Source organism: Pogona vitticeps, chromosome 3 (genome assembly GCF_051106095.1).
Source record: "Pogona vitticeps strain Pit_001003342236 chromosome 3, PviZW2.1, whole genome shotgun sequence".
Classification (NCBI taxonomy): Eukaryota; Metazoa; Chordata; class Lepidosauria; order Squamata; family Agamidae; genus Pogona; species Pogona vitticeps.
The window spans coordinates 185,017,441-185,033,955 of record NC_135785.1 but is presented as its reverse complement, the minus strand read 5'-3'; the positions used below and the strand labels follow the sequence as shown (position 1 = coordinate 185,033,955).

At 40.6% G+C, this 16,515-nt stretch overlaps 1 protein-coding gene across 2 annotated transcripts; it reads right to left on the bottom strand.

The window, feature by feature from the left end:
* Positions 1 to 4,941: 4,941 nt before the first annotated feature.
* LOC110075453 (gamma-taxilin) lies at positions 4,942 to 16,515 on the bottom strand. 2 transcript variants are annotated; one of them, XM_072994338.2, is made up of 10 exons: positions 16,393 to 16,515; positions 15,559 to 15,871; positions 14,831 to 14,922; positions 13,411 to 13,581; positions 11,856 to 12,050; positions 9,029 to 9,148; positions 8,153 to 8,227; positions 6,313 to 6,405; positions 5,865 to 5,960; positions 4,942 to 5,471 (listed from the first exon to the last, which is right to left on the bottom strand). In XM_072994338.2, exons 2-10 carry the CDS (start codon positions 15,866 to 15,868, stop codon positions 5,142 to 5,144), a joined length of 1,482 nt encoding a protein of 493 aa, XP_072850439.2. In that variant the 5' UTR covers positions 15,869 to 15,871; positions 16,393 to 16,515; the 3' UTR covers positions 4,942 to 5,141. The 2 variants fall into 2 exon arrangements, with proteins under 2 accessions (XP_072850439.2, XP_072850438.2); XM_072994337.2 differs by lacking the exon at positions 16,393 to 16,515 and adding an exon at positions 16,021 to 16,206.

The following is a 16,515-nucleotide window of genomic DNA, read 5'->3' as shown; positions in this document are numbered from 1 at the left end:
TATCCAATGTATGCACCAACCCACAAAACAAAACACCTTCTGTTTGCTCTTAATGTAACCCCACCACCATCACTCACCTAAGTCTAGATAAACTGATCATCTTGGAAAAAGAAAACTGCAACCTCCAACTGCAAGTATTTGAAAAGTGCTGTCATATCTCCCCTCAATCTTATTTTCTCAAGGCCAAACACGTCCAGTTATTTCAGTCCTTCCTCAGGCTTGGATTCCAGCCCCTGATCATCCTTGTTGCCCTCCTCTGAATTTGTTCCAATTTGCAATCATCCTTCTTGAAGTGCAGTGTCCAGAACAGGACATGGAACTTAAGATGAGGCCTAACCAGTGCCAAATAGAGCGGGGCTACTAACTCATGGGATTTGGAGACTATACTTCTGTTAAGGTAGCTTATAATAGCCTTTGACTTTTTTATAGCCACATCACACTGTTGACTGATATTCAGCTTGTTATCTATGGTGATTCCAAGGTCTTTCTCACCCATAGTATTGCTGAGCCAGGTATCCCCCATCTTGTGTGTGCTTGGTTTCTTTTTCCAAGGTGGAGTACTTTGCACTTAGCCCTGTTAAATTTAATTCTGTTGGTTTCAGCCCAGTCTTCAAGTCTATCCAGATTATTTTGAATTTTGTTTCTGTCTTCCAGGGTATTAGCTATTCTAACCAATTTTGTGCCGTCCACAAATTCGATTAGTATTCCCTACACCCCCTGGTCCTCTAGCTAGATGTTGTACTGAAATGGGTAATCATCCCTCCACTGACTCTGCTGGGTAGAGGCATATGAGAATTACAGTCTGGCATCTGGAGGGTTAGATACGCCTAGCCCTGCTCCAAGGACATCTTCACAAACCACCCCTTGTTTTTCATGTCAGAATTGCTTTCGGTGAACCTGATTTTCACAGGTACAAACAAACTGCCGGAGAGCTCAATGGTTTAGGTGTTTGGCTGGGAGTTCAATTCTCCCCTGGGTCTCCTTGACAAGGGCTGGACTCAGTGATCCCTTCGACCTCTGCAGTTCTAAGATGATGATGATATTCTTACTCTTTATAAAAGACAGTGTTCCTGTAAATGTAAAGCTATGTTTGTCCTAGCATATGTTACCTCACATTCTTGCATGTCTGTATAGCTTGCTTTCCGATCGGGTACTTGAAGATAAATTTGGGCTTAATATGCAAGACTGATTGCTGAGGAATATATCTGCAAGAGAACCCTACTTTTGGAGGAAAACATGCTAGTAGGAAAACCACAATCTCCTGTTTTGATTTTAGCAATATTTCCATCACCCATGTGCCTCCTTCTGTGCAGCCAAAACCTATTCCACATATTCTTTCTTCAGCAGCCAACACACAAATCCTATATTACTTACATATATTTGACGCCTCCTTAATGTCTTGTGTTTTCTAACATTTGTGTTGCTGATTTAAATGAGATTGTGGGAAAGGTAGGTGCATGCATTAGCCTTTGCAGTTGACCCTTTGCTTACCAACAGACTGTTATCTAGTATTGAAGACAGATTAACAATTGATCATAAAATGGGTGCCAGAAGACATGCTGGGGAATTCAAAGGACAATTTTATCATGCTGCGCTGAAGATCAGGGACTACAGCAGTATTGTTTCTTACTTCACACTTTTGGCTTTTTAATTTTTGAACACTCAGGCACATGTCTGGTTTCTCCTGAAGATAAATCGAAATCTGTAAGTCCATATTTAAGCCGTTCCCATATTTACTTAAGGCTACAGTAAAGTGATGAGCATGAACACCTATTGGTAAGTTCATCAATCAGAACAGTGCCGCTTATCTGAGGGCTCTTAAAAATAAAAGACACAGAGTCTAGCATATTAAGCACACATATTTACTTGATCTATACAGAACTGAGTAGATAAAACTTCAGATTCACACCAGTGAAAAATTTCTACAAAATGTTCCTGAAAAGCAAAAACAAAACTGCCTATTTATTTAGCATTTTTTTCATGAAAGCAGGCATGAGTTTGTAAAAATAAAGCAGAGTGGTTCAGCACAAACTAAATTTCTGCATCACTTTTCACAGTTATTTTCATCTACAGCCTGAAGAGGTAGATTTTCTGCAACACCTGAGAATTGAACTGGAACGTAACTAGGAGTAATAAAGAGGACAACGGGTCAGGATACAGCCCTAAAATGTGTAGGTCAATATACCTGTGTGGTACAAATGAAAAGGGTGTTGGGGGGGGGGCTGAGTTCAGTGTGAGATGGGCTTTAAAACTGTAGGGCCTTTGAAGGCCCTGGCTGTGCAATAGGAAAAATAATAGTGCAGGCCCTCATACCGAACACATCTGATGCAAATTCATTGCAAAAGATATGAGGAAAGGGAGGGCAGAAGCAACACCTTAATTATTTTAAGTACATGATTACATACTATAAAAGTATCTGCCTGTGGGAAGCATGCGTTGTATAACTGAAGTGCACTGAACAGATCAGTTGAGGGATGACAGTACAATCTCCTATTACGTGGCAGATGTGAGGAGTGTGAGGCTTCAACACTAGCACTTCTCACTGGTCAAAAGATGGAATGCCAGGAGGCTTCAGAAAAAAAAAACCCTTTGGTCCATTCAGACTCAAAACACAATGTGGGAAGGGTCACCTGCACAACTTTTGTTCCCCCCCCCCCTTCAAATTCCTGTATTTTTCAGGACCAGGCATCCATACGTTTCCAACCCTTGAACTGTAACAGGATCCAAAATCTACTCTTAATTGCAGATAGAGGAGGCACTGTGCCCATTGTCTCCAGAAGAAAAAGGCAACCAAGCTTAAAGGGGGGGGGGGGGGGGGGGAGAGACTCCAGAAGCTTTGTAGCTGACATCCCAACTCGCATTCTGGTTCAAGTTCTTTCGGGTTCCTTTTTGTTGGATGTTTCACACTGAACACTTTTTTTTAATGTTTCAAAATACTGGCCGATCTCCCTTAAACTTTCTTACATGACTAACAAGATCATCCTTTACAATGCCCACTTTATGCACTCTCCTTGCACACCCGCTATGCTTATTTTATGGAACTGGAATGAATATAGAACAGACTGCAAATGCAACAGTGAGGAACAGAACTGGCCAGTTTCCAGATCAGACTACAGGTCTCAATTTGATTTCTCCCAGTGGTATAAGCAGCATTTCAAAGGTTTCCTCTAGAGATGGGGCACAGGTGGCGATAACGAAGATCCAGCCCCCTTGGGCCAGATTGTCCACTCACAATTCTGCTAATGCCGCCGGCTGCACAATCCTTCCTATCCCTCGGGAGCTTGTAACTGGCTCGCCACTCCTGGCAGGAGGTGGATCAAGCCTCCCTGCCAGGCCGAAGAGTGGCTTGCAGATCGTGTGCTCTGGAGTGATAGGAAGGATCGCGGAGCCGGTAGCAGCAGCAGAATTGTGAGTGGATATCTGGCTCCAGGGGGATGCACCCAAGTTATCACCACCTATGCAGGGGTTTTCATATTCATATACGAACCCCACCCCCATCTCTAGCTTCCTCCAAGCCATATTTCCTTTCATGACCTCTATTTCACAATGTACATAACAGTTAGTAAAGGATAGCATATCAGCAAGGCCTGAATATTCAACTAACCTGAAATTGAGTTACTTAAGAGAACAGGGGTAAGGAATGAAAAAACCAAGTCACGGGCCCAAGTCAGCAATCACTCAACGACGATGGGACTAGCTACCAAAAATCTGATTATTTCTATCTTCTCAAAAGAACAGCTAAGAAGCCAATATTGATAGGCAGAGTTAACAGCAACTGGTGACCTTGTACCTCTCAATTTACAATGGCAAAATATACACAATTGATCACCATTTGTTTAACACACATTGAGATTATGGGTGGAAGGGGGCTCTGGACTTTTCCAGCTGAGGCTATATTCAAAGCTTCGGCAATGCAGCAGAGGTAAGATGGAGCCTTGGCTGTTGTATGTGAGATAACATAAAAACCTAAGTGCCAAAATAATCTATAGATACCAGAAGGCACTTTTAATTGACAAACATGTTTCATTAATAGATATAGTGGCGGGGGAAGGGACAATTAGCATATATTTTCCCTCCACCTTTATGTTTGGATTGAGTTAATTTATAATTTATACTGTTGTCTATGTATTTAGTAAGACTGCATGTTTTCTTAAAAACCTGTTTGCTCTCAAATCTGTGTTGTGACAAATGGAGAAAACAATAAGTGTTACCATTAGTTGTTCCCTTATTCAGTGAGGACTGCATTTGCATATGCCCATTATTTCCTACCAATGGAGAGAGGCATCAACCCTAGTCAGGAAATAATGGCAGACAAAATTAAAATTCACTTTAGTTCAGCAACCACCAACCAAAACCCCACCGCATTTAGTAGCATAAACTGCAAGTAGTACAAAGGCATTATTAGGCGGTAGGCTTTGTGTTACAGTTCATCTTCTTAAAAGATTTTATTCTCTTGAATAGGCAGCAATGCACTCAACATTAGTGGTTGTCTGGACTAAATGTGAGCAACTGCCTCCACCCACCAATCTTTTATTTTAACAGGCAAGAAAACAATCACTCCAGTTATGAATTGACTGTAGTGGACAATCCTGAGAAATGTGAGTTGTAGACCCTGTATTTCCAGTTGCAAATTCAAGCGGCAATTAAACTGCAGCTACATTAAACCCTGTAAGATTTCCTCTCACCAGCCTGCTTCACACTGGTCATGAGTTATGCTGGTCACCAGATGCCCATTATAGTGTATTCGTTCAATTCACAATAGCAAGCATTCCGCCCCCCAAAACTTGTGGCAGTTTGGTCACAGATGTTCCCTTTGTCGTATCAGACCTGCACACGAAATTTAAATGATGTGGCCATGTAAGTGTGTTATAGCATCAGGAAAAAAAAAGCAATTTACATGCATCCTTTGATAGTTTCTTGTTTTAAAAAATGAGGCAGATGTGCAACACAATTGTGGAAATTTTATAGATCAGCTATTCAATAGCCACCGAGCAGCTTCCTGTACCAGGCAAATTCTGTTCTGTTCTAAGAAAATACAGATATGGTAGAAAAAGTAAGAAAATTTTCACCACAAAACTAAGAGTTACCACCACCTGTTAAAGCCATACACAAAATATATCTCTCAATACAGTGTTTACACTTTAGTCAACAACATCTGTGGCAGGAATGGAACCGAGGCAGACAGTTTGTTCAGAGCCTTCGTGTGCCACACTCGGTTCCGCATCTGGTTGGATCCCTTCTTCCGCTCCATTGGCAGAAAGGCCCACCTTTCCGTGAGAGTTGAGCGGGCATGGCTGCAGATCCACATGGACTGCTAGATCCACATCTGCTTCTCTTACAGAAACTTGTCCTTTAAGAACTTCAACCTTCTCATTCAGCTCGTTTCTTTCCGTTTGAAGAGCCCTGCACAGCTTTTCCAAGCGCTCCAGTTTTATTTGAAAGCCTTTGTATTCTTTGTCTTTAACTGTTTTCTGTAGTAAACAAAAGATGGTTCGTGACCAGCTGATACTTTTGTGATACGTTCCAATACACCAGAATGGTAAATCAGATGCCTGCATCCACAACTTCCTATGGTCTCGGTCTTATAATCCTATGTAGAGCACCTTGATTAGCCTAAAAACAAGTTGACCAAAATCTCCCTGTTCTGGTATCTCCCTTGTAAGTGTGTGTGGCAATCTCCCTATTGCTATTCTGTATATGGAAAGCTTATTTCATGGCACTTTTACATTAGAAAGTAGTTGTAAAAGTAGTTCTAACTTCACAAGAAAGTTAGGAAAACACCTTACAGTTTTTCTTTATTGTATGGTCTATGCAGAGAACCATTTTTTTCACCACAGGAAAAGGTAAGTTTAAGAAATACTCACTTCTTCAGCCATTTGCAAAAGAGCTTTGTTGTTGTTTTCCCATTTTGTACGCCAAATTATTATTTCCTTTTCTAGTTTTTTAATCTTCTTGGTCATCTGAAATCAAGTTTAATGGTTATATGAAAATAACATACACTTTCTTAAAATTCTGATTGTCACTTACATTCTCAAAACTACCCAAGATCTTTGTATAAAATTGGACTAGAGTGAAAGAAAACAAATTTTACTTTAATCTGTCAAATTTTGAAAGTGTACAATCACCTTTTCCCAATGTGTATCAGGTTCAGTGACAAAATATTCAAACTTTTGCACTGTGCAATATATTTAACAAGAACAGTAATTTACACACATCTGCACAGAAGGACATCTCAGTTAAGCCCAATGGGGCTTGCTTTTTATCTCCCCATTGTAAATGAGTATAGTTTCAAAAAAAGTGTAAGTCAAGTACCTTTTCCATTTCTTGTCTGAACGTTGTAAAAAGTTCATTACTCTTTGCCATTGTGGTCTGGAATTCCTCAAATTTATCCATATAAAGAGAAAGCTGAAGAAAACAACAGTTAGGGGTATCTATACGATACAGTAAGCCACAAACTGGGAAATCCACTGTGGTGTAAGGAGTAAAACATCAAGCGTTGCTTCCACAAGGACTACTGCAATGGCTTACGTCAACAGGATTTAGATTGTCTTCAAAAGACAAAAACAAACAAAAACCCCAGAAAATGCCATGCAAATTAAACACACGCCACACAAATTAAAACACCCATGTAAAGATCAGAAGTTTTCTGATTTTATTAGAATTTGTACATATGTAGGCTCATTCACTCTAGTTTTTAACTTTATCACCACTGGTGTCCATGCCTGTCCAGTATCTTCTAAAGCAAACACTGAATGTTTCTGCTTCTATTAAATAGCCAAAGGAGCAAAATATCTGGTTCTTATTCAAGGGATACCAATTTATTTCCAAACTTGGATCCTTCTAGATATTTTGGGCAACTGTCCTCCACAACTGGTTATTCTTGGTGGGGATGATACACAATGTACCAAAATATGTGGATGGCATGAAGCTGAGGAAACCTAGTACCGTGCAAAAAAAAATTTGGGGCTAGCATTTTGAGCACTATGATTTGAGCATCAGTGATGCATGCAAGAAGTGAAGCAAAGAATGACGATACCATACCCATATCCTAGTTTTGAATTTTAAGCCAGGAAGTAGGGGATCTCAGCATGGCAGAGGGCCATTATTTCAAATCTCCCTTCACTCTAGGGACCACACTTCCATGGGGCAGGGATATGACCAAAGAGGTTCATTTGCATGTTATTATTAGGTAGGTTGGTGACAACAGGCTTTTCTTAACTCAAAAAACTGGTTTAACTTCATACTTTTTTTATTGAAAAAGCACTCTTATACCTTCTACGGACCAATATTTTTCATATACACAGACACTGAGGGGATGAGGAACCGAACACAGCAAAAGGAGACTTTCTGAGCAAAATGTTTTGATTTTGGAGATATGGAGGGAACATTTCGCACACTCCTAAAATAGACAGGTGCATTGCTGCCCATTTCCTGCTTTCCAATTCAACTGAACTGTGCTACTTCTTTTTCACGTTACACTTAGAGCTTCCGATAAACCACCATTTGAATGATAGAATTCTTGGCTGCAAAGTGAGCCATCCAACAGAAAACAAGCTAATGTGTACTGAATCTTGTGTTTTAATACTGTGCATCATTCCCAACCTACAAGACTGTTCCCAACAATTATAGAGCTTGCCTTTGTCAAAGAAAGAATCGCAAACACTTCTTGCTTAGTGTATTTGACAAAAGGAGCTGCTGACAATAACAAAAGAGGCCTGGAACAGTCCTGTAACACGGGGAATTCCTTAAATGTCTTCAGGCTCATAGAAACAATTGTCTTGTTAGACATTATTCTTACGATTGGAATCACCACATTGCAAGGGAATCTGAATTAGGAGACTTGTTCAACATGACATAAGAATAGTGAACTGGGTGAATACCCATTGTTAATTTCACAAGCTTAAGCACTATAGCCTAAAGAATCACGTTGCAGAAAAAATATTTTGTAAACCTGCCCTGCGGCATGTTATATGCAGACAATGATTCAACTGTTTAAATCCTCTTCCTCAAAGAATCCTTTTAGGCCACCCAACTTTTTTCCTATAATATGAAGTTCCAAAAATATTCTCAAATGTTTAAAGTTATGTTTCCAACCAATATAACACCTAACTTATTAAAACTCTTAACATAATAAACATTAAAATTTGTTTACCTGTTGTTTTAATTGAGCTTCTTGTTCTTTCATCTGTTCGCATTTGTGTCTGGACTCATTAGCCTCTTTCAGCAGCTGAACAGGAAGAAAACATTGTTTCTAGAATACCTAATACCCGTTAAGCCTGTACAAATCCGTAACTGAAGTATTTATTGAGAAAAGTTCAGATATGCCTCAATTCAAATACCCCAGCTTTAAAACTAACATGCAGCAATTTACTGGGTTTACATTACACATATATTTTTTAAATATTCTTATATAACTTAGTAAGAAACTAAGACATTTGTCCATAACCATGGAAGCCAATATATTAGCATATTTATCCCATTCTACTGCATCAAGAAGTTATGTATCCCAGGCATTGAAGTTTAGCAAATCTACTTTTTTTTAGTAAAAGTATGTGCAAGGAGTGGGGAAATTTTGGCTTTTCAGATGTTTCGGACTTCCAGTTCCCAAAGCCTGTGATGCCAATGATAAAGGACTGTAGGATTTGTAGTCTAAAACATTTGAGTGCCAAAGGCATGCTACCCCTGGCATATATGTTATAAGGTGCACTTTGTACAGCTGTTAAGCTCAGACAGGCAGTGGCTAAGTATCATATTGTTACAAATGTATCTAACACTGTAGCATTAATGCTACATCCCTACAACACCAAAGGATCAAGCTATCCCTTGCAAAGAAACTTTTTGTGTATAATAGTCATTGATAATAGTAAGACCTGACAAATTCTTCAAAAGTTATTAAACACTATCCAGAAACATCTAAATAGAATGCTGTACATTTTGCTTTAAAAGTAAGACGTTTAACATAATTACACCAATCTACTAACAGAGTGAAATTTATCTATATTCTTTACACTAGATGAGAAACACTTACAAACTCCCTCTCTCTCTGGTGCTTTTCTTCAGCTTCTTTTATAAGCTGCGTTGTTTGCTGAAGCTTCGCATCAACCAATTGCTGTTGCAATTCTTTATGCTTAAAGACTTTGTCCATATGCTAAAAAAAAGAGCATTACTATTAATGTAACAAATACCTAGCATTAACGCTTCTCAAAAAGAGCATGTATTTAACAGAGCAGTTTTATTCTGGACTGTCCATTACACTATGGTTTCTACTTGGAAAATGCAACAAATGTAATTGAAAGGCGGTAACACCTGTGCCTTATCTCTGTGAGAATGGAACTTCAAGGCCACACTGAGCTCATGCCTTGTACAGAGTTTATGGCTTCAGCTGAGAGGAGAAGAGTTACTCTCTTCTTCATAAATGCTTGGGGAAACTATACTTGGCAGATTTTCTGGAAGAATCTGGAAAATGGAATTTTGGGCATAAAAATAGGAAGAGAAGTTACTCAGTTTAGCCTAGTTTTCTCTTAGTGTTCTCCTATGTTCATCTACTGCTGTGCTACAAGACATATATTCCATATATGCTCTGGAATGATGTTCAAGTTATGCCAGGATGTAAGTATTAGCATAGGTTAGTTAATTTTCTTATTTTCCCATGGGATTGTTCTCAAATTCTTCTTCCTTCAATTTTTTTTACCATTTTTGCTCCACAGTTCTTAACTATTCTGTAACTGTTGAAAGTGCTTTTTAAGATTTGCTCTTTTTACTTTTTACCACCTCAATAAAATATAAAATGCTTAAAACTCTGGTTATTTTGAAGAGGGTTGGTGGTACTAAAACAAGGCTTGCCTTAACCATGTATCAGGAGCCTGTGTGTTTTGTGGGTATTTTTTGGTATTCCTCTCTTGTGGGGTTGGTGTAACAGCCAAGATGCTTAACTTCATGGATTTTTGGTGAATCCTTCGGAGTACTGTTTAATCCAAATTTTGGGAGGGTACCTGACAGGAAGGTTTCCTCTAGCTATCAGCGCAGCATTTGGCCCTCATGAATTCTACCTACCCCACAAATGTCAAGATAGTATGGGCGAGAGGTTAGCGAGGGCCTGTCTTATCTGGAGTAAATTTCGGCAGGCACGAATTCTGAATAAACGTGCAAGTTTAGATTTATATTAATTTGCCTCTGTTACAGAAGCAGTTGCTGCTAGTTCCGGCTTAAAATAATAGGAAGTAGGCCCAGTGACAGATGGGGCTCAGATGTGAATGAACACATGTAAGTGCACTATTACACAACCAGTGCTTCACTGAATTAGTGTAATCTGCACAGAAACAAAATCTAAAGGCTTTATTACAAATATTTAAAAATTATTTACTTAATTTTAAAAAATATATATTTAAAACCATTTATTTAAAAAATAAAAAGCTATATTTTTAAAAAGAATTTTTCCTAATAGCTGATGTATGTCCATAGATTAAGAAAAGGTATAAGAGAATATAATGTAAAAATCGAAGTGAGTAGAGGGTGTCCTTAATACAAGCAGGGAGAACTTGAATATGTAAATATTTAAAAATCAAGAAAAAAATTACAATACAGACCTTTTTGACACTACAGAATTGACAATATAAGCATAGGTGAAAATACCTATATGAAGGGAATGGATGACTCTAAGTACCACCATTCACAGATAGTTCTAATTCAATTTTTACAGGCCCACCAACCTCCATCTGTGAACTTGCTGCAGTGGCAAAAGAAATTATTTGGATGAGAACATGATGGGTGGGGCACATGTGCTTTGTTCTCAAGACTAACACCTCTTCTATATGGTAGGTATTATAAATAAGGCACACATGCCTTGGAAATACTGTACCCATTTTCTGAAAGAACATGATTGCATGCCACATTTACAAGACAAATAATGCTTCTGGGAGTTTCCCAGGACTGCCTGGAACAGGGTGCACAACAAATAAGACAATATGCAGTTACTATAGAAGGGTACCGAGGGCAGGAAGATTTCTAATCCTTTAGAGATTAGAGTTTTACAGCATATTGGCATCCAGGCGGTGAGAAATTCATACTAGCCTATGTGATCTTGCAATACCGTTATGAGGATCAGAAAGGTCCTATGTGCCACCTCTAAACTCTTCAAAGAAAGTAAAAGGACTAATATACTGTTGAAAACTAGGAAAAATTATCTACAACACTTCTACATACCAAACATTTGTTTCTAAGTTGATATAAGCAGCATCCATTTCTGGATGAGCAGAAAATGCAAGATCAGTTAGAATAGTTCTAGGTGTAACAGGCTAGAATTTCTGTAACTGAAAAATGCATTGTTTAACACATGGTAACTGTTGTGTATGCTATGTGGGCTGCAGATTATTTCATGGTAACTTGACTGTGTAGAGCGCTTGTTGCCTCATGAATATATCCTGTGATGCCAGACCCAATATTATTATTTAGGTGACTCACGGACAGAATAAATGTGCTTTTTGGTTATGCAGCACATTCCCTTTATGTCAACATGTCACCACTAATTACTGTGGATAAAAATATATCGAAGCAAAAATAATTAGCTATCAACTGAAGGTGAAACGCCACAAGCAAGTGATATAGTTCCAATCCACAAAATTTTTAAAACATGGAATCCAAAAGATACATGAGAAAAAGACAGGTTGTACTTAAGCTTTGTATAAAATGGAGGGAACCTGCCCCACCCTACAGCTCTAACTTGTACCCCACAAAACTGTTTCAGTGGGCATGCAACAGGGAGGAGATGTTGCTTCATGAGTGGAGGGGCTTATCTAGAGAACTGTAGATACTTTTGCACACCATGCTAAGAAGAATTACATTAAAAGTTTACTTACTTCTTCTCTCAGTGCATATTGTTCTACGAGTTTCTTCAGTTTCTCCCCCAATTCAATGTTTTCTTGACGGAGCTTTGCATTGTGTATGCCGTGCTGTTCCAACTGAGCCTGAATTTCATTTAGTGTGATCTGGAAGTGTGCAGTTGCTTCTTTACGCCTCTCCTCCTCTTCGCGGGCTTGCTGCATGTTCTCTTCCTTTTATCCAAAGAGAGTAATAAACACACTTTCATCGATGAGCTTTTCAATTAGCCTTGGGCCATCAATGAGAAAATGTCTATTAGTATCACCTTGGAACCACAATGCATCCAAATCCCTGCTACAATTCACTCACCAGACCCACAAATAGTTGTTAAACCAATCCCCAGAAGCTTCTTAGTAGTTTCTATTTGTTGTGACACGATCACCACTAGACTACAGTTTCTTTACTACAGCAGTAGTGATTGTGGGATTGAAACACGGAAGATAATGCTGCTTATAAATAGGCCTCTTTGGAAATAAGACCTATTTGTGATGAAAGCTAGTTTATGTTTGGAGGGACTAAGAAGTGCTCATGTTTTACCCAACCAATGCTTGTTCTAGCTACATAACCAAGAAGCACATTTATTCTGTCTGTGGCTAATCTAATTTCATTGAATAATATAGTATCAGGCAGCATAGAAAATATTCAGGAAGCAACAGGTACTTTACGTAATCAAATTATCATGAAATAATCTGCGGTCAGCACAACATACATACCAGTTAACACCAAAATATTATTACTTATTTTCAATCACGTGTTTTTCAGTTACAATAGACCTAAAATATTCACACTTCAGAACAACTGTAATTGCCCACAATACAAAGGAAATACTCATTTATGGATGTACACAGCTATAAAGCTAACATTTTTAACAAGAATTATTGATCCAAACCAGTCTCAGACTTGGGGTCCCAGACTATTTATTAATAACACAGCAGCATTTAGCTTTATTCCTCCTACAGTGGAAGGACGCTCTCAGAAACGACTGGAAATCCACTCTGAAGGGCATTATTTTCTCAACACTTCCTTCATGCTCCCTCACAAGCTTCCTGGGCAAAAGCACCAGTCCTTCTGGTCACTTAGTCTACTCACTTTAACATCCAGCATCACTCTCAAACCAGTCACCAAAGATCTATCCTCTTACTCTCTAGGTCTATAATTTTTGGCATCAGTACCTTTGATATTCAATCAAACCACTAAGTGTGGTTTATATTGAAACATTTTTAGTTGAACGGAACCCACTTCAAGGATCCTTCCGGATCTTGGTATAAAACAAACTACAGCACCGGTTTGTAGAATGTCCTGGAACAACGCAGAAACCCATCAACTGCTTAAAGTCCTCTTTGCTCTTATATACTGTATTATCAAGTAAGACACTAACTCAGTGCTGCACAGTCCACACTGCCATTCAATCACAAACGCCTCTGTTTTCTGTTTTGCTGTTAGAACACAATTCAGAGAATCTTTCATACAGCCAGTGTATTTTCTGGGAAACTGTCACAATATTTCTGTCATGCACCATCATCCCAAACTTACCTTTAAACTTTTATTGTGACGTTGAAGCTCACGACAAAGAGACTCCAGTTTGCTGCGTGCAAGAATGGCCTTGCTATGTTCACTCTGCAAGTGGACCTTCTCCTTGACAACCTGCGCCTGCTTCTTCTGCAGCATCTTCATCTGTTTTTGAACATTCCGGCTCTCCTCTAACTAAATAAGAGAAATGATCAAAGATAGGACAATGCATTCTGTGACAAAATAACTTGACACTGTGTTTCTTCTCTATCTATAGCTACTGACTACACGTATATTAAACTGCGAACAGAGAATTTTAAGATACAAAACAGACCATATGAATAAAGGAATGGAGAGTTATACTTCAGTGTTTCCAACTTAGAGAACATCTTTTTTAAACTGGCAAGTGGAGAGAACAACTCTAAGGACATGTTTTACAGCTCACTGCTATCCCAGTCAACTATTCCTTGGATACTTAAATGCCTGGGTGGGATGGAGGTCAAATGTTGTTATACCAGTTAGTAGGTCACAAAGAGTCGGACACGACTAAACGACGATGAAGCCAATATAATATATAACTATAAAATCATTACACTTAAATTACTTTACCCTCCCAGAAATACAATCAAGTCTATGAGGCCTACAACTAATAGAAATTGCGAAGCTGAATCACCAGGTTATACCACCCAAAGGTCTGAATTAACTTCCATCCAAAATTCACAGTGTACCTATGGAAAGTATCTTGAGACTCCACCAACCTTGATTTCTCCTGTTGTCCCAATAAGAATCTTAAAATCTTTAGCACTGCCATCAAGTGGGAACCTGTACAGTTACCAAAGCACTGGCAAACCATGTGAAGGTACCAATCACCCCTGATTCATGAGCCAAGCATGCACCCTGCATGAGGCAGGCGCATGATCACCAATTTACTTTAAGGAAGCCGATCATTAACAACACTGAACCAAAACTTAACCAATCCTAGTCTTACACCTGTCCTAAGATGATTATAAATAAAACTCTCCCACTATCGGGAGGGCAGAACAATTCCTTCCCCCATGCTTGTCTCCGCGTCTTTCTTCATCCCTTGACAAAGGGATCCCCACAGGAACCAACTTATAGGGACCCTAACAGGGCTTTTAAGGTAAGTCAGTAGTCAAAACCTCACATACAGGGCAACGGGTGATCATGCTCTCATTGTTTCTACCCTTGACAGCAAAGAGTGAGGGAAAAGATGTCTCCACAAAACAACTGCTTTACATCAACTAGTTAGCCATGATCATTTACCAAACTTGTGTGCTCAAAAAGAATTTGGAATAAATCCTGCACGTTGTTTCATTAAATTACATAGGCGTTCAAAGCAACATAACAATAAAATGCATATTTATAAGCCAGTTCATCTGCAACTGCCAAGCACATGTGTAACTTTAAAGGTGGTCCACATTACCAGATCAGCGTATTTCTTGCAGAGTGCTGCTAACTTTTCTTCTGGAGTAGCAAGAGTGTTTAAAGCTTGCATCAATAACAGTACTTCTTTTCCTACAGACCAATAAGAAAAGAATTTAGGAAGCATTGCCAGAACATGCGGTGTTCCAAAGCAGCCCTTATCAACTGGGGGGCGGGGCCTGTGGCCTGGGCAGAGGGGCTGGCACATCTGAAGGGGCCCACAGACTGAAAACAATTCTTTACACACCACCTTAGAAAGTTCATCCTGCAGCTTATACAAGCATGTCGTGTTTACGGCCATGGTCAAAAAAAAGGGTGAGACGGGCTGTTCTAAATGCACTGCTGCTATGCTTTACAGATACTGTACAAATCATTATGCAAAGATAATAAAAGGATCGATACAATACAAGGCCATATAAACGTACTAGAATACAACGATTACATGCAGTGCAACAAGCTTGATGCAGTACAAAGAGTTATTTGTTTTTAAAAAGCCCAATGACCAATAGCGATACAGATATACCTATAGAGAAGAGGAATGCAGCAGGTAAACCATGATGTTGTTCATTACAAGAAACTGAAATCCCTCTGCAAAGTTGCTTTCTGGGCAACGAATTAATCGTAAAGAAGGTGATCAAAAAGCTTTGCTTCTTAAATCAGCTCTTCTCAAGGAGGGAGAGCAAAAGTGCTTCCCTTCAGGGCACTACCACCAACACAACATCATCATACCTAAGGTTTTCTCTTTACTCTTCTCGCTCTCTGGGTCCTGCTGGCCATCCGGCGAGTCCAGGCGGGTCTCCTCGCTCCCTGGCGTCTCCTCTCGCAGTTCTGGAGCCGAGAACAGGGGTCCCAGCAGCTTTCCGTTCCTGGCCAGGTAATCCTCCACCTCCTCCAAGGGCCCCGCATCCTCTGGGCCCCCGCAACGTGTCTCTGAGAGTTGCAGCGCCGGGTTCCGCTCCGAGCACTTGCGGTTCCTCAGCTGATCTCGGCTGCCCGTTCCCAACTCGCAGACGCGTGATTCTTCCATTTTGAGCAACATAGGCTGGAAAGGAGAGGGGAAAAGAACGACAACAACGCTTGAGAAAGGAAACTCCGCTTCATCTCGGCGAAGCAGCTATTTCAGGAACCCATCCGAAGCACATACAGTATAGGCGACCGGAGCGCAAACCACCATCATCCCCCCCCACGCACTTTACACATGACACAGCACGGGAAAGGAGGCGCCGAGGATGCCCTAAAGCCAGCGGGCATCCATGCCGCCGGGGCTCTTCCCTCTGACGAGCCCACCGGCTTCCTCGCAGGTAAGGCTCAACGAGCTCGCTTCTCGGTCACCCGGGATGGTCTCGAGCGGGAAGAAAGCGGCGGGAGGACGGTCCGCGGGGGCCGCCGCCGACTCCGGGAAGCACGCCGCTCCACCGCGGGGCGGAGCACACCGCCTCTGCCCGGAGACCGGCAACGACCTCGACCGCTCCTCAGACCGGCCGGGAGAGCGAGCGAGCGAGAGGGGAGACCGGGGCGAAAGCGCCTGCTGCAGCTGCCTGCCTGCCTGCCTGACCCACCAACCTCCTTCGCCAAACACCCGACGCTCCTCGAAGCCGGAAGCTCTTTGGTCGAGCGAGCTAGAGCGGCGCCGGCAGAGGAACTTCCGGGCCCGCCTCCTCCTCCTCCTCCTCCTCCTGCCCAGGA